The sequence below is a fragment of the Sturnus vulgaris genome, chromosome 19 (genome assembly GCF_052056855.1).
Source record: "Sturnus vulgaris isolate bStuVul1 chromosome 19, bStuVul1.hap1, whole genome shotgun sequence".
Taxonomy (NCBI): domain Eukaryota; kingdom Metazoa; phylum Chordata; class Aves; order Passeriformes; family Sturnidae; genus Sturnus; species Sturnus vulgaris.
Genome location: NC_142261.1, coordinates 8,261,744 through 8,280,479, shown reverse-complemented (window position 1 = coordinate 8,280,479; position 18,736 = coordinate 8,261,744). Strand labels below are relative to the sequence as shown.

General features: G+C 43.5%; 1 protein-coding gene across 6 annotated transcripts in view; it reads right to left on the bottom strand.

Annotated features, from left to right (window-relative positions):
- Window positions 1-2,396: 2,396 nt before the first annotated feature.
- The window catches only part of HIC2 (HIC ZBTB transcriptional repressor 2), a 70,749-nt gene continuing 54,409 nt past the window's right edge, over window positions 2,397-18,736 (bottom strand). For 3 of the 6 annotated variants that reach the window (XM_088175832.1, XM_014894576.2, XM_088175834.1), the window contains 2 exons: window positions 10,276-10,419; window positions 2,397-4,279 (listed from right to left, as the gene is read on the bottom strand). In XM_088175832.1, coding sequence (XP_088031958.1) covers window positions 2,537-4,243 — 1,707 coding nt within the window. In that variant the 5' untranslated portion in view covers window positions 4,244-4,279; window positions 10,276-10,419 and the 3' untranslated portion in view covers window positions 2,397-2,536. Of the gene's footprint in view, window positions 4,280-8,718; window positions 8,852-10,275; window positions 10,420-18,736 lie in introns of all 6 variants that reach the window. The other 3 variants (XM_088175835.1, XM_088175836.1, XM_088175837.1) reach the window with 2 other exon arrangements.

The window sequence follows — 18,736 nt, the reverse complement described above, 5'->3', positions numbered from 1 at the left end:
ATTCAATATCTATTAAAAAATGTGGAAGTGCTAAAGACGCTAAAAGCCCACTTAAGCCCCAAAAAGAAAACAGCGCGTCTCAGCACAATTAGACAAAACCAAAAGTCCCTGCGTCCCTCCCGCGCTCCAGGCTCGCAGGCGTCCGGGAGCAAGCGGACAATGGCACTGGGAGAAGCGCACGGGAGCGGCTGGAGAGGGGCGAGTGTTCCCTGTAACGTGACACCAGGCCAAGGCTCAGCGCCTTTGGGTTGTCTATTGCTTGAAGCCTGGATTCCAGTTTCCTCAGTTCATTCAATTGACCCAAAAACTTCTCATGGACTAGTCTACCTAAAAAAAGAAAGGAAAAAAAATGGAAAAAAAAAATATCCAACTAAGCAAAAAAACCCCAATAGAAAACGAAGCTTATATTTCTCTGTTTTAGTCAAACATGCTCACTTTTTTTTTTCTTTTTTGGTCAAAACTTTAAAAAATTGTTTGTTTTGTTTTTTTAAAAAAAAAAAGACAAAACGTGAGGTTTGGTAAAACTTACGCATAGAGACTATACTGGTTTGAGTGGAAAAAAAAAGAAACACCAAAAACCAACAAATGAAAAAATGCAAGTGTAAACCTTAGTCATTTCAGAAGGGATGATTCTACTGGCTGTGAATTTTTACCACCACAGTCACGGGAGGCTTGAAATAAGCCATAGCTTTCCACAAGGTCACGCCAACAAAGTCAAGGGGGCCAAGAATCAGTGGGCAAAGTTCTCTGTCTTCTCTCCTAAACCAATAGCAGCTGTTGGCTGTGATGTCTTAGGCAGATGTTGCAAGAACATTTTGTTTCTTTTTCTTTTCATTTTTTCTTTTTTTTTTTTTTTTTTTGTGTGCGTGTGTTAAATTGTCTAAAAGGGAGGATATGAAACACTTTGGTTTGCTTTCTCCTCCTCTCCCCCACCTTATTGCACTCTGGATTCTAGTAAATTATAGGCTGCTATGCCCTCACCCTCTGTCCTGCCAGGTGTTTACAGACTGACCCAGATGTGCTGGGGGAGTGGAAGATGAGGGGGACATTTTCCCCTCCCCATAGTATCCAGACTCAATAAACAAAGCTGGAAAGGGCCCAAAAAGCTCAGAGAAGTTTTCTGCTTTTATCTAAAAGTGACTACAGACAGGCAAGAGACTGCGAATTGAGCCAGTCCAAGCAGCCAGCACAGCCTCTAACTCAGTGTACTTTTTTCTTTGTCTTTGGCCAAGCTTTGCTTTAACATTTCTCTAGTTGACTTTTGATGGAAGGACGGGGTGGTAAAAATCCCTTAACTTTAATTTAGCTTCTACTTTTTTACATTTAATTACTTACAATAAAAGAAAAAAAATGCCTAATCTTTCACTAACCATCTTATTGTTCTCATGAATTCAAGAGGTAGCAAAGGTAACAAGTCTGTCCACACAGACTTGCTCTTTAGTGAGGGAGGAAAGCTAAAAACATACACACACACAAAAAATAAAATAAAAAAAATAATAAAAAAGTACCTATGGAACTTGTAGCAAGTCCAGCCTACATCAAACCCCCTCCCCACCCACCCACCCTAGAATTAACCTCAGACCTTCCAGTTCAAACATTCACATAAACGTTACAATGGTTTTTCCTTTAATAAAACAAGTACCTCTAAGCAAAGAATATTCATACGAAACTACTAGAAAAGTAAAGACGACCCCCTGCTCACTGAAAGAAATTCCCAGGGCATCCAGTCCCTGTTCAGTCATGGGTAAGGCAAAAGAGGTTTGCGTGTTTGATGGGAGAAGGTGGCACGTGGTTACGTGTGCCAAGGACAAAGATCAAAACCGAAATGGGGAGGGATGGTAAGGGAGGCTTCGCCATTTCTTTAAGTGAAGTATTGGGGCTGGTGCAGCCCTGGGAGCTGCTCCCCCCACCATCACCAGCCCAGGGAACGGGAGTGGGCTCCACCACTGCTGTGGCTTGCCCACAGTCTCTGGAGGGGCTGCCAACCCTGTGAGATGGTCCACAGACACAGCTTCTGCACTTGAGAACGCTGTTATTTCACAGCTACTTAGGCCACTGAAAAGGTGTACTTTGTTTTCTTTTTAATGGCAAGAAATACCCCTACTGAGTTTGGTTTTAAGAGAGGAGGTGAGTACAGTGACAGGAACACAGAAAGAGCAGGGAGGAGGGAGCCAGCAGAGGGTGAAAGTTCCCCAAGGTCCCCCTACCTGCTCCAGATAAGCAATATGGCAATGAAGTTGATGTGTGCAAAAAGAAGAGGTATTTCTTGCCAGGTCATCAAAATTTGAAGGGAGACTGGGACTAAATGCATCAGCTTGGCTGTGGACCTTTCTTTTTTTTAAAAAAGGGGAAAAAATGAACTTTTTTTTTTAAATGTTAAAGCTACATTTGTTTAGGCCTCTCATGACTGAACAGAGTATGGGGAGTTGCCCCCTTTTTTGTTTTTTTTTTTCTTTTTTGTTTTTTTTTAAGCAGCAAGTCTACAGAAAGGTAAATCACTGCGGATGGGCTTGAAGCTCATTCTGGAGTCTTTGGCTTATGTGGGAGAGGTATGCATTCGCAGGTGGCTGATCAGATTGCGCTGCTGGGTGAATTTCCCACCACACAGTTGACATTCGTAAGGTTTTTCTCCTGAGTGGACACGCATATGCTCTGTTAGTCGGTACTGTCGGGTAAAGCGCATCCCACATTCCTCACAAGCAAAGGGCTTGAGCCCCAAGTGGCTGCGCATGTGCCGTGTCATGGTGCCCCGCTGCGTGAACATCTTGCCGCAGATGTTGCAAGGGAAGGGCCGTGTCAGCCAGTGAGTCTTCTCGTGCTGCCGCAGCGTGGCTGGATCCTTGTAGCTCTTCTCACACACTGAACACTTGAAGGGCCGGGACTCCGCAGCGTAGGACTGATTGGGGTTGGACAAATCCTCAGCTTCATCCTTGCTGCCGTATGTGCCTTCCTCCTTGATGTAAAGGTCTTCCTCGGTGTGCGTTTCCACGTGGGCATTGAGCTGCTCTGAGCTCGGGAAGCCTTTTCCACAGGGGATACAGACATACAGGTTGTCACCATAGGCCACTGGCTCAAACCCCTCCTGCCGGTAGACATAATTGGCACTGGTGTGGCCGCCACTCTCACTCTCGCTCTGGCCGCTGTCGTCACTGTTCTCCTTACCGTTTTCTACCTCCTCCTTACATGGGTAGGGCAGATCTGCCCCATAGGCCCCAGCCAGGCTCCTCTCCACAGACTTGGACAAGGGTCCCAGCAGGATACCGTTGGGCAGCCCTTCACCCTCATCCCTGTCTTTGCCCCCTTCCTTTCGGTCAAAGGCGTTGTCTTTCTTGATCCACTCCTTCTTGCGGGACCGGAGGCCCTTGCGCTGGCTGCTCTCTGTCAGTGAGTGGTGGCACTCCTCGCTCAGATCCATCTCCATGGGGTCGCTGCTGTCCGCCATGCTGTGGGGGGCTCCGACGCCAGACTCGTCAAACGATGAGGCACTGTTGGCTGCAGGGGCTGAGGCAGATTGGGGAGAGCCATGCTGGCTTTCACTGTGCTGCGTGTCATCGTGGGAGGCTGCAACAGGGAGTGAGGGGCTTTTTTTGGACAGGTCAAGGCCTAGTTCTTGGTCACCGGTGCTCCCATTCGCACTGCTGCTCCCACCACCGTTTTTGCTGGTTCCCCTGCTTAAGGAGTGACAATTCTCTTGGTTGGAGCTACTGATGAAGACCTCGTCATCAGAGAGCTTTCCCTTTGACAGCTCCTTTGTGTGTGAGCCCTTCAACCCCTCATTTGACCCTGAATAGCGAGCTTGGATGACTGAAGCAGTGGAAAGTCTCTGACTTCTGGCAGATCTCCCAACACCAAGGCCACCGGCCTTGCCAGCAAAGGACTTGCTGTTCCGCTTCAGCTTTTTTCTGCAGAGAGCTGCCAGGTCGTGCAGTTGGAGGTAGCTTGCTGCGGTGAGGAGAGCATTAAAGTTCTGTTCACCAGGCTGGTCAGTCGTTAAGAGCTTACCAGTATAAATAAAGTCCAAGATCTGCCGGAACACAGTGGGGTTCACCATGTCCGTGTCTAAGTTTATCAGGTTGTCATGCAGAACAAGGGATTTGAAATACATGCTGCTGGCTGCCAGGATGTTCTTATGGGCACGAAACAGGGCATTTTCTACCACAATGATCACATCACAGAGGAAACCTTTGGCTCGTTGCTGGTTCAGCTGCAGTAGCAGTTGTTTGGCATGATTTGGCAGTTCCATCTCCACCTTCTCTTCCTCTCACCTTCACCTTACCACCTGCAAAACAGGAGGATGAAAGGTATGAGCTTGCTGTTTCCCCTAGAACAGGTTACATTTAATAGACTGGTTTAACATAGTGCAGTCTATGTTAGGCTTGACACTGACTAGGGAGATCTGAGTACATTGAGCCCTGCAAGCTGTGATCCTGCTGGGAATACAGAGAGAAATATTTCTCATGCTAAGACTTGATTCAAGTCTTTCAAAAATCAGATTTGTAATTATCTTTTTACAAAAGCAATCATCATTGGCTGGAGTCACTATTCAAAAGATACCGTATGAAAACAATAGTTAGGTACAGGGAAAAGCTGTTCTCTCCTGACACAGATTTGAAGGGAGGATGAGAAGCGAGAAAAAGGAAGAAAAGAGAAGCATCTACTTCACTGTCATTTGCATATCTGAGCATGTAGAATAATTAGCATAAGCTGCAGCTTCCCTGCTTTAAAGTGTAGTTTGTTTCTTGGCTGTTAAATGTCAAAATCTCATAACACCCAGCTGCTCTGGGCTTGAGAAAATGACATGTAGCAACTAAATCCATTAAAGATGGAATTACCCACACTGAGGTGTGAATGGGAAACCTCCTTAAGAGTATGAAAAGCTGCTTTAAAAACCACTGCCCTGGCAATGTCCATATCCCAATCCATTGACATGTAGGGTTAGAATCAACCCTCAGCTGGCTGAAATTCAGGATGCTGAGCAAGCCAAGTGTCACCAAATGTCATCATAAATCTCAAACATTTTTCTCAAGTTAATTTTGTTCTGTCTTTAATTTTGAAAGAATTTCGTTTAAAATAATAGAGTCAAGTAACATATCTTAAAGTCACAGATTTTCTATCCTGAAATACTGTAAAGAGAGGAAAATATAGTTCATGCATTTCACAAACAGTAGTCATGATGTATTTTAGTTTAGATGTTTATATTGGCCTTCCCAGTACTATGGACTGTAGGAAACACCCAGTTTGTGATATATCAGAACTAATTGCAGTTGCATATTTGGTAAATATTACAGTCCATAAAACCCAGAATTCAATCTGGGGCTGCATTTGGGAACCCAAGATCAGTATTAGTTTTTTTTCCTTTGTTGGTTTATTTTGTGTTTGTTTGAAAGTGGCAACTGCTACTTGCATTTATCCGTCAAAGTTGATTTAAAATAGTTTCTGAGGTTCAAAAGTAGGAATTAAATACCAAATTTACAACAATCACCATTTAGCCCTCTACTTCTTTTCTTCCTTTCCCAGTTCATCATATTATTGAAACATTTCTCTTATTGAAGGAGAAGCAAGCCATAAATACAGAGAAATAAAGAGCTTAAGTTTTCTCTTAAAATCATCATCCATTAATTTTTTTGTTGTTTGTGGGTCTTACTGTCACACTGTCCCATCAGAGTTCAAATGATGAAGCATTAGACTCTTTTCCAAGTATAGGTATGCAACAAAAAGAAATAAGGAGTGATGCAGTTAGTATAAAAAAAAAATGCTTCCCTCAAACCTCATTCTTACTACCTGGTGATAAATAGAATGATTTAATTTGGCAGAGAGGTGGTAAATTTACATCACTTCTGCACAATAGAGACGTTTTGCTTTATGAAAAAACCTACAAAATAGTAAACAAATGCAATATTTCCTCCAGATCTGCCAAGCAGGTGCCTCCCTTCTTCCACAGGACATAGCTCTTCACTCGTTTGCTGGTCAGCCTGGTGCTTTGCTGGAATTTTTTGGTGGCTTTTCAGTGCAGCAGCACCTAATTTAGCATCCACACAGATCCCTCTGGCTCACCACTCTGACCCACAGCTAAAAAGGCTGCTTTGCCTTTCTTATTTTGTTTCAACAATGGATGGCAACCCAAGAAGATGGTGGATTCACTGCGTGCCTTTGTGCACATGGATGTTGCTCGATGGCTTTAGAAAGGGTGGCAGCCAAAATGAGGAAGTACAGGCTTGCCATGGTGCTAGTTCCACCTATAGTGTTTCTGTAATAGAAACTCACCCTGCAGAATCAGAAAAACATGACAGGACAGGGGCTATCTCCACCAAGCAGTGTTGAGCACTTTAAAACCAAGTTTTTGATGTAATTAGTCACATCAGAGTTGCAGCACAGAGGCAGCATGTCTGGTTCTAGTGGCTTGCTTCCAGAATTGCTGATTAAGGGGAAGAAGCAGCAGCAAAAAGACACAAAATACCCACTTTTATCTAGCCAGGTCACTAAGAGCCCTTACTTCTGGGTCACTGAGATACATCGATAGGGGAGGACAAAAACAAGGCTTGCAACTTCACAGCATCTCTCTATATGAATATATCCTGCTCAAGATAGCAAGAAACAGCCTAGTGCTACAATTTCACTACATAATGGTGCTTTGCCATGCATGTAACACACAAAATCCCTGGGTATGATTTTTAAGTGTTCCATAAAGGACAAATATGGGAAAGGAAGGGAAATAGTACAACCAGTATTTCCTGCCTAAACAAAGTAGTAGTAGTAATAATAATAAAATAATAATAATAAGTTACTGAAGTAAAAGTGGGCTTATTTCCCATTGATGTGGCACTTAAAGCAGAGGTGTAGAAATCACTACATACGAGTTGTCTTAGCCTTAAAGCTTGGAACAGCTATTAATGCAGAATGTTTTACTTTTTTTTCCTTTCTGCCTTAAATGATATTAAAACCAGGTAATGAGCCTGCAGAGAAATCCCTGGAAACAGAGTTAGAATTCTAATTCTGCTACTCACATTAATGAGAAAGATAATATTATTAAACTTCAGTATGTTTTGCAGCATAAAAACTAGCATACTACAAGTTGTTTAAACTACCTGTATTTATCTCACATGTCAAATTTTACAGAACTGCTCATGTTCAGTAGGACATATGTATGAGGTAGGCTATTACCTTCAGTAGATTTTTAAAGCAGTGGTCAGGTGTCAGCAGTAAAACCCTGCCTATCAAATTTAAATTTGTTAGCTGAAGTCTAACGTGGATTTAACAACCCCCAAAAAATGAATGTAATTAATCAAGGCAGAAAAACCTTCAACCAAGCTTAAAGCACTGTGTTTAAAATGTTTTCAGAATTGCCCAGCAAGGGTTTTGACCAGAACAGGAGCATGGCTCAGAGAACACTCGTTTGGCTGACATCCCTTTGTTGACAAAAGCCTTATAGCAGCCTGCCTTGTGTATCTTGTGCAATCCTCAACAAAAATAAATCCAGTCCAGATATTCTCCAGAGGTGGCCAGTTACAAACCCTTCTTTGACAATGATGCATTTCAGAGGTGGAGGAAGAAAGGTGTGTTGGAAAAGCTGTCAGCAAAAGAGAAGTAGGCATTATTCCTTAACTTATAGCATTCCTAGAAACTCACTTCTAGCTGAAAGCATGGGACCAAGGACAACTGTGAGTTTAAATCCTGTGTAAAAGTTATCTGCCCATACAAATGGCAGGTGCAGCCTTATAGAAAGGCCTTGCTAACCATTAGTTTGCAGAGAGTATCTCTTAACAAACCATAACATTTGAATAACATCACCACAACCCTCCAAAGCCCTAAAAAAAAACAACAAAAAAACACAGTGGGTTTATACATCTTGTATTTCAGTATCATTTTTAATAACCCTTCCTTTTCTGTTTTCTGAAAAAAAACAGAAGAAACATACTCCCAGTTCAGAGGAGGCCTGGTTCAGAAAAGGCTCAGATGCATTTCTAGTAAAAAAGCTCAACCCCTCAGGCATACATAGCTGTCTCACTGGGGCCACAGTCTTTGGACAAATAGCAGCAGTGATGATCTTTTCCCAGATTTAGGCTGATTACCTCACATTGAAGACACACTTTTTTCAGAGCAGTGAACCTGCTCAAATATTCCTATGCAAGGAGGGAATGAAACAAGACTAAGGCTCTCCACTACCTCCACCATACCCATGACACTGAGACACAGCACATGCAAAGACATGAGAAGTACAGGGCACAAATCACAGAATACAGTAATGCTGCAAGCAGATGCCACACATCAAACAAAGCTTTGCAAGCTAAGAGCTGACAGCATCTTAATAAGCAATATTGCCCCAGGAGCTGGGTAACTGTGAGCTGCTGTGCCCAGCCTGGGGCACACTGTGACCCCCTGGGCAGCAAGGTTGTGCACAACACACAGGCTGCTCCTGGAGCTGTGCTGCTCTCACTGCACAGCAGGAAAAACTTCATTTGCTCTCAATTTGCACAAAGACTCTGGACATCACAGAAAATGAAATTGCTAAACAGAGGAGAAGAGAAATCCCTTCACCCCTTTCAACAATATAAAGTATACATATTCACTGCAGGTTTGATTCTCTTTAGTATCACTAAATCTCCTCCTAAAAGTAATTACTGAATGAATGCTAAATGTGTTATCTTAGCAACTTCTGGCAGGAGATGCTATTTGATTTCATTTCTGAGTTATAGATTGCAGCACATGAATATTGTTTACCTTTTAAGAAGCAACACCAGTGAAGCAAAGAATCAATCAAAAACAGATCTAAGGAATCACTCATTTCACGTAGAGGATTTGTGGCTGGATGAGAAGGCTAGACACCGAGCACCTGAACAGTGAGCTAACAGTACTGCAGATAAAAACCAACAAACAGATTAGATGTGATGTATCAAATTAGATGCTGTTAAAACGTCAGCCTACTGTGCATGTTACAATAGACCCAGGAAAAGACAGTGGCCTGCTTACTTATTTCTCCACCTTCCGAAGCACTGAGCAGACACTGCAGCAGTGAGCATGGAGAAGAACAAGACAAAATCAAATCCACGGCTTCCTACATTTCTCTCTCCCGCCAATTTATGACACTAAAAATGCTGTGTCCAGCTGCTACTGGAACCGAGTGAAACTGAAACAGATGACTTCTGCACTCTTCCGTTTCAGATGGAGCAACTTTTTTTTGAGTACCTAACAACCCCACTGGGAAGAGAGCTTTCCTGTTCCTCACTGGCTCATCTGATCTTCCTTTCCTCACATCCCAACAGAACCAGGACCCTCAGAGGTGTCAGTGTAGTGGGTGGTTCACGGCCACTAACCTGCCCCCAGGAGTTGCATTTGGCAGGTCATTAGGCCATGACTTTCAAAGGTATTCACATTCTAGAACAGCAGAAGAATGGGGAGAAGTTCTGGAACTGTGTTAGTCCAAATGGTTCCCTATCCCCAGCCCCTGCGAGCAGTCAGACAGCAGAATTCAGAAGCTGAGGCACAAACATGCATTTTCATCATTCGCAGTGGAGCAGCAAAAGCTCTGTGAAGAAGGCTCAAGCAGAAAACAGGATGCAGCACCCTTGTTTTTCTCACACAAATATTTAGCACTTCAAAATAGCTAAGATCCACATGTGAAGTTACTCGGGCAGAGGTCTGCAGAGCTAGGGGAGGGAGAGAACATGCAGGACAGAGCAGGATGTGCAGCCGATTTTTGAGGGTATGGGCATGGAAAAGAGAAGGAAAATGGAGGATGGAGGATCATTTTGCAGAGGATACCACATCAGCAAACTGAAAGTGGCCCTTGTTTAGTTTGTTACATTCCAATTAGTGCCAGGCAGAACTGCCCTCCCTGCTCCCTGAGGCAGCTCTTGCAGGACTCCGCAGAAACGGCACAGCTTTGCTTAAGGACATGAGCACCTGTCTGGTACCTCTGTGCGGCAACGTTTGGATATTTGGGACGTGGGCAATACCTGCTCAACTGCTACCAGCTCCTGGCCCAAAAAGGAGAGAAAAAAAGAGTGAAATGATTTCCCAGTCTCTTCTCTCATATTCTAGAATAGCAAGGAGAGTCTGACATGGCTAAGCCCTTCTCTACTGCATGGCAAACTTCCCAGGGAAAGGGAATCTCCATGGGTGAAAAGGGTAAGGTCCCTGTGTGCACGAAAGCACTAAAATCAGGAAAGCAAAGTGATTTCCAGTCAGTGCAAGGCTGCAGCAAAGCAGGAACACCTTGCTATACAAGCTGAAACTATGAGCAGTAGAATGCAGATTAACCACTTGGTTGCCGCTTACCATGCCAGGTACATTGGGCTAAAGGCACCTCCATCCAGTGCTGCCCGACGTGCCAGGTACATCCCATGATGTTCCATTGAAATCACAACAGGCCATCAATAGAACGTGGCTGCACGGATGCAGAATGGAGAACCAGCAGGGACGCTGTTAAATGCAATTAAAATACTGCAATCAAAATTGAAACGTACATTTTAAAACAGCCGCCTGCCTTAAATATGTAACTGCTAGAACAACCTCCCCTCCACCCATCTCCCCACAGCTGTTGAACTGTGACGGAAGCAGAACAGAAAGACTCTGCAAGTTTCTTACTGATGCTCCTCGGCCATTTGCGTTCACGACTCCCATCAGCACTGAGCTTCAGGGGGACCAGTTCACATGTATTCAAAACCAGCAGATCCCAGGATATCTGCACCAGCTTCCTTCTGCCCCAAAATTCAGGCAGTGAATATCATCACCATTTAGAAATCCTCTATGACAAGAACAGCCCGATGCCAGAGCTTCATGTCTCATTCCTGACACAGTACAGGCAGCAGAAGAAACTCTTCAAACCTGATCTGCTGTGTTGTCCCTGTTACCCTGTCCCACTTCCCCAGCCTTTGAAAATATCTTCAAGAGATGTTATGGCATTGGGCCAGGCTGGATACTTTGGTGTAAGGCAGAGAGAAGAAGACACTGTATACCCTCTCCTATTTATAAGGATGCTTCACTGATAATTTAATCTCCATTCTTGGAGAGCAGAGGTCAAGTTGATTCATGGTGAACTGCAGCTTGTATGAGCATCGCAAAACTTAAGATCTATAATTCCACCCTCCCCTGCTCAAAGGAAAAAGCAACATCATCTTTTCCATGTCAGGGAAAGGCACATGTCACAGCTACCCTAGGTTTGACAAGCTGGTTGTGTCCTAAGCACAGGTTCCTTTCTACAAGTAATGATGAAAAAATAAAATAAAATAAAATTTTAAAAATAATAATAATAAAAAATAAAAAGCCCACCAAAAGCCAGTACAGAAATAAGCCTGCATCCTGGCAGGGATTTAACATAGGTTTTTTGACCCTCATGGTGAAGTGAAACATGTGCATAGCTCTTATCACATTGATGGTTGTGTCTCTCCAGCTGTGTTTCTGGAGATATAAATCTTACATTTAAAAAGTGAGAATGCTATTGATTATCAACCGTAAAGATAAAAGGCCAAATGAAAAATATCTATAATACTTAATGTTGATTGAGATCATAAAGCAGGACAGAGGCCTGAGAAATGGAACGGGGTTGTCGTGGAAAGGACAGAGTATAAGAAGGTAGTTCATTCTTCCTGAATATCCTCTGGTCTTAGGCCCAGGACAGTGTTCCCATCATTGCCACCTGCATACTTATCCCCACAACTCTGTAACCAATTCCCTTTCACACTGAACTAATAGGTCGTTTGTATTCAGATCACTCTGTTTTGACTGCTGTAGGCTGAAGATTTTCAAATCTTGTCAATACAATGAAGAAGTGAAATGTAAGCAACTGTTTGCCTACTGACCTGGGCTGTGCTGAGCCAAGAGCATTCACTGAACTAGTCTGAACAGACCACTGCCAGCATGAACAGACCAGCCCACAGTTAACGACCACACTTGAAGCACAATGGGCCAGAGCCTCAGGAATTTGGAGCTCCCTCCTCTCCAGAAGATCACGCTCTGCACAGCATTTAAGCAACCTGAACTCCGGCTGCATCTCCCAGCATCACAACTCTGCAAAACCCTCAGCAATACCAGCAATTCTCAGTTTAACACAGGCTGAATGCTGCACAAAGGTATTCCTTGAACAGCAGCTCAAAGACGAGGTTTTTCCCACCCAGATTACATCAATTTGCTTCTTGCTACTGTGAAGCAAGAGCTCTTCTCCATAGTTATATTTCTCTTCAAGGGCAGAGTTTAGCAGAGAACTGCTTCAACCAAAGGTGTTTCCTACTGTTAGAACATCTCAGTGCAGTCAGAAATTAAGCCTCCCGCCAACTCCTAAACAGGGTGCTTGTATATTGTACATTTATTGTCACTGCTGACACATAGGAGACTAGGACTACCCAAACCTCTACTGGGAGGAGAAGGGGAGAGGAATGGACATTGCAGATCTTGTCAGCCAGAGAGTCCAGCACTAAAAATTCCTGCATACCTCAGGAACAGAGCAGTGGCACAAAACAAAGTTTCAGAAGCTCATGACCACTTAGTGGTCCGCAGAAGAGTCTGGGCTCTTCTCTTCCTACAACAACTGAGCAAACTCAGTTTTAGTTGTACCTGCATTGTAAGTAGTAAAGGCAGCTCCACTGTCCAATGCTAATCTCATTTAATTCATTTATTTACTCCCTATTGCACAAAAACAACAACAACATATTTAATGAAGTAGCTGAAAGGCCCCTTTGGTATGCAAAATTTCTGTTTCCCAGCCACCTCTGAGCCTGTACAGAATTCTCCCTTTACAATGCAAGAATTTAGGACATGACTAAAGGATCGTTGCTACCTCCCAGTTAATCCTAGAGAGTGTCAGCCTTGGGCCCTGTCCTTCAGTAAAGTAGGCCACTTGGCAGGGGGTGCATGGGTTGGCAGCCTCACGCTGAGCATGGCTCTGAGGGCAGGAGCACACCCAGAAGAGTGTGGAGAAGGAGGAATGTCACGACCCTCTTCCAACCAAGACTGTCCTACAGAACACTCCCTGCTGCAGCACTGCTTTAGGGCTCTGAGTCACCACAGGTACGAGCTGATAGCAGGTTGTGAAATGCAGCAATACCGGAGCAAATGCATGACCCTTTCCACTGTCCCCGCGACTGGGGAGAGATCTCCAGGACAGGGATAAGGCAGGCAGCTGGAACTAGTGACTGTGACTCAGACTCCTTAGTTACATGGTTTGTTAGAGCAAACAAAGCCTCAGAGCACTAGGAAAAATGGGAGCAGGTTTGATAAAGATCCTCCCAATTGGCCTGTTTATTTTCATTTCTTGTGTGGACTCAGCAAACGTTTCTGCAGAGAGAAGCAGTCTGCACAGGAGCATCTGCATACACAACACTGCTAATACCATGAGCTTGCAATAACACCGAGTTTCCATGCTGAAGGGTGTAGTAACTGTATTGAACCAAAATGTCATCTCTCTCACCATATGCCAGATACCAGTGAGCACAAAACAAGCATTGCTGTCTTGTTTTTTTCCAATAAGAAAAAACCCCTCATTCTCTTTACCCATATCTATAGCTCCAGCAACAGTTATTAATATAAATGATACCTTAAATGGAGCACTTTTAGCACTTACCCACATTTTTTCACTTTGCTTTTCCCCAAAACTTTACCTTATACTCAGCCCTGTACTTAGCAAAGAAATCTTTGGTTTTAAGTTTCGCTTTGGTGAAGTCTTTCAAGCAAACCACTATAACAGTTGGTCCCGGCAGTATTAAGACTGTACTGCCTACCAACCATCCCTCCAAATCAGATGCTTCACCCATCATCCTGAACCCTTGTTTTTTTGGTTCTTTGCATCCACCAAGAAGTCTCAGCACATCTGAGCTTGGCAAATGAGAGGAGGCCAGAAAGCCACTATTGCTTGTAAAAGCAGAAGGCCTAACAAAGTTCTGCAAACTGCCCATATTGCATCCAAATCTCTCCAAGCTGAAGATGACCTAATGGGAAAGCAGAGTTTACTCACTTTCAGAATTCTTCATTTCTTTGGCTGCTTTTCCTCAACCCCTACTTCTTATTTTGACTGTTTTATTCCTCTCTCTTCTTCGCTTGAGACTTCAAGCATTATTTAAACTCAGCTCACAGATTGCAGGGAGGTCACTATGTATGTTTCCAAAATCCACCTCTTCCCAGCAAAGCTCCCATCCTGCTGGTTTTGCCCTGCAGAGCAGTGGTCCAGGGCTGAGATATGTCAGGCTAGCCCTCCCTGACAAGACAGCTTCTCAGCCTGGGGGATTACAGCCCCAGGCACATTAGGAAAGGCAGCCCAGCAAGGTCATGGGGTGTTAAAAACTTTGCTACAGTCCAAAGCACAGGATCTTCCTCTTTTCCTTCCCTACACACTATTCTTGTCAAGGTCAAGAATTTCCTGGCAGTCCTCAAAGTACACAAATTATAGGCTTTTGTCATGAATTAAGACTTAAAACTTCATTTAAAAAAAATAGAAGGGGTGGAGCAAGGCAGGGGGGAAGGTACTTTTGGCTAAGATTTGGTTTTGAGAAGGGGATTGAGAGTCTATGTATGTGCTTTACCCTGTAATCTGAAAGCTCCTCAGGACAGGACCCTTAAAAGTATTTTCTGCTGAACCATATACACATCCTAGAGCAAGAGAACCAGCAGCTCCCTGCATCCGTTCCGCTCTGCTCAGCTTCTCCTAAATCAACACTGCCAGAAGGCAAGACAGCACTATAACAAATTAGCACCACTCACAATTTGTTGAAGTTGCTGTTGCATTGTTTGTTTATTTAAAACACGCGCAAGCACACACACACACAAACCTCCCGAGCCTGCTCTCTGCTGCCATCCCCCAAACTCCAGATTTGTGGCCTCAGAGAGGCGAGCAAAGGCTGTGGATTAAACCCATGCAGAGCAGCAGCTACCGTGCTGGGACTCTGCTTGGGTTTTACTCTTTCACTACAAGCAAAACCAAAGAATGTCCACATTATTCCAGCCTGGAACATCATGGTGTAGAAATCCTTATTTCAGCACCTGATTAGGGAAGTGTTGTTAAGAAAAAGAAAGAGCCACAGGCTTGGAAGGACCCAGCGCTAATACAACTCTTAATGCTAATGCTATTTATGAACATCCAAGGGATAATCTGCACCCCTTATCAGCCCACAAGATTATAAGATCTTTAAAATAGGAAACATGTCTTACTTCATAAAGCACTGTATAAGTTTACAAAGCACAATATTAGTGGTAATAAATAATTGTCAAAGTCAAGCACAGAGGTGGCTGTAAAACCTGCAGCACCATCGCTGTTTCCATTTCATTCTGAGCTCTGGGTAATAGCACTGTAGATTCACTGGTTGTGCTGTCTCTTATGCACCAATCTGGTTTTATTTTAAGAGATCGTTTGGGAAATGTGCTATGCTTATACTCACAGGAAGAAAGTAATGTTTGATCATGAGATGGTCACAATGAGGGTGATTTTAAAGATCTGTAGTAGATTCTTATCCTTCCACCAAACAGTTTCGTTTGCCAGCCTGTGTCAGTGTGCCAGCAGTGATTCCTCCACACAGCATTTCTATCTGTAGGCAATTATCACACACACAGAGCACCCGACTATGGGAGCAGCTGCTCACCAGTTCCATCATGTAGCCTATAGAGACAGCTTCCCTTTTATTTCTCTTCGTTTATATGACAATAAGCTCTAGGCTGCTGCAGGCATAGTTTAGAGGACAGTAAATTCAGCATCATCCACTCAAACCCTTACATGCTTTCATTCAGGTTTTTTTTTTCTTCATTTTTGAGAAGTTTTTTCTATCTTATGAATGATCTGAATGTTTTCATTTCTGGCTGCTGACTGATAACTGCATCAACCAAAGCATTTCTGCTTGCCTGGGTTGAGCATGGCTTTAGTTTCTGGACAGGCAAATGCCACAGATACTACAGCTATCTCCACCTTAACAACAATTAAGGAAATGAAGAGATTTTCTATTCAGATTGAGACCTTTGCATCGAATTCTGTTGGTGCCAAAACATAATAATTTTATTCTTCAGATAACCCATGATTTATCAAATGTTTAAATACTCAAGTATTTCAAAAGCTACTCACTTTACATTTGTTACCTAAGGAAATTACTAAGCAATTTGTGCATTTTTTCTTTTCCTGCCAGAAAAAAAAAATGCCTCAAAGAGCAGAGCAGAATGCATCACCCTCCTCCTTTCAGCATTATTATACCATCTCATTGGTAATTATTGTCCTCAAGGTGGGTGTGGGGGAGTAAAAATCTGTAACAGATTCTATTTTTAGAAGATAACCTTGGGAAAAACAGGAGGTACCAGAGAAACAGGCATGAGGGGTGAAGTTATGACAGTACTGAAACTAGCAGGAGACACAGGTGTACCAGGTGTCTGTGCCAGAGAGCTCTGAGAACACAAATGTGGCCACACCTCCTGCAAGACTTAGGCTTGGCTGGCAGGTTTCAGAGGCTCTCAGAATTCACAGAGACAAGTCACATATTTAAAAGTTTGAGCAAGAGCTAAAAAAAAACAAAACCAAAACCAAACCCACACTAAAGGGTTATTTTAAAACTTTGATGGATCACTTCCCAGGAGTTCTCCCTTCTCAGCAAGGAAAGTGGTTAAAGGAAGAAAAAAAAAAAACAACAAAAAGCCAAGCAGAACCAAAACCTAAAAAGAGCCAGAGAGGCTGGAACTTCCCTAACACAGATGAAACAGCACAGCAGTTTAATACCTATATAAATAGGATCAGAATCTGGCCCAAGGAGTAATACATGTACAAACTTCTGCTCACAGCCACAACACATTGATACCACACCTTAGAGTGGAAAGAAAAAGTAAAATTCTTCCATCCTTACCACTTCCAGCAGAGCCCAGTGATACAACAGCATCAAGAGACGCCCAGAGGATGCAGAAAATGCTCTTAGTGAGGATACATTTGGACTAAAGCCTCTCTTGGCAATGTGCATTCCCCAACACCTGTATCTAGGATCCAGCTGCTTTCAGCCCCTGGCTGCACATTATTCAGCCACATGCAGTTCTGTCACAGAGAAGGGCTGAATAAATTGTGGCATTATTACACCACAGTGCAGGTGCTTGGAAACACACACATCCTGAGGCTCGTGCCTCATCAGCCATAGGGATGTTCTGATGCCATCCAGCTTTCCCTGATCCACCAAGTCAGTCCACCTTGGGTTAATTTATTCCCTTCTCCAGGCATTTTCTTGGCAGGCACTTCACCCAAAGAATATTTTTTTTTGAGCAGGAAAACCACCTCAAAATCCCAAACCAAACAAGTCAATGCCTCTGAAGAACCTGAATAAGTCACATAGGTGACATCCTTCTTATCACAAATTATCCTCCTTCACAGATGCTAACATGGCTTTCACACACCTGCTTTCTCTGCAGCCTCATGTAAGAAGCCTGATAGTAATGCCAAATCCCCAGACCCTTGCAGGAGCAGTCACTGCACACCCAGACCTTCTCCAGACAATCAAAGTCTTATAACAGGGTCTGTAGTGTGAAAGCCCGTTTAATCTTGTGCAGGCAAGAAATAGCAGGGACTTGCCTGTTGAAAAATTAGGAGGCATACAGTAATTCATCAAATTGATTTAAAAGAGCCAGCTGTATGTGTAGATGCTGGCCCTGGCAGAGACAGTCCCAAACCTGTGCATTTGCTTACAAAGAGTCAAGGTGCTCTGGCACAGCTACTGAATCCTTTGAAAAAGTTGGTTTTGACATATTGGAAAAGGACTTGGATTTTTCAGCTGCTCTCTAAGCAGAGGGCAATTGAGATAACACACCCAGGAACTGTAGCAGACACCACTTTAAAATTTGTCTTCATTATGTTCCAATTTTTGCATAACTTTCTAATGTTAGCAATAGCCTGATGAAATTTTTCATCTTTCTTAAAACAGAAGATAGGTCAGGAAGACACTGTTACACATCATTTGTTCTTTCTCTAGTGATAGTCAGAGTCCAGAGTCCTGGCCCAGGGTTTTTACCTATATTTTTCCTGTGATTCTTAAGCCAACAAACCAAATAGAGTTAGTTGTCAGGTTTAGTGGGTTTCAAAACAAAATGTGTATTAGAAGGGTTTTTTTTAAATTATTGTATAATTTAAAGGATTTCGCGAGGAATCTAAAAATCTGTGGAAGGGGTTTTTTGAAGGGGAATAGAAATCACAGGGTTTGTTCCTCTTCTCCATATAAAATCATAGAATCATTTATGCTGGAGAACACTCCTAAAATCAAATCCAACCATTAACCCATCACTGCCAAGTCCACTTCTAACCCGTGTCCTCAAGTGCTACATCTACACACCCTTCCGATAATCTCCAGGGATGGCAATTCCACCATTTCCTTGAGCAGCCTGTTCCAATGCTTGACGACCCTTTCCTTGAAATTTTCCCTAATATCCAACCTAAATCTCCCCTGGTACAACTTGAGGCCATTTGCTCTTGCCCTATTGCTTGTTACTTGGGAGAAGAGACCAACCCTCATCTTGCTACAAACATCCTTTCAGCCTTGTTGAACCTCACCCAAGTGGCCTCAGCCCATGGATCCAGCCTGTCCAGATCCCTGTGCAGAGCCTTCCTGCCCTCCAGCAGATCAACACTCCCACCCAGCCTGGTGTCACCTGTGAGCTCACTGAGGGTGCCCTCAACTCCCTTATTCAGATTTCTGATAAGGACATGCACACTAAAGCCTACCTTCCATTAGGGAAACAAATCCAAAAGACCTGGAAAACACTGCACTGAGACACATGATGGGGAGGTTCTGGGAAGCAAAGC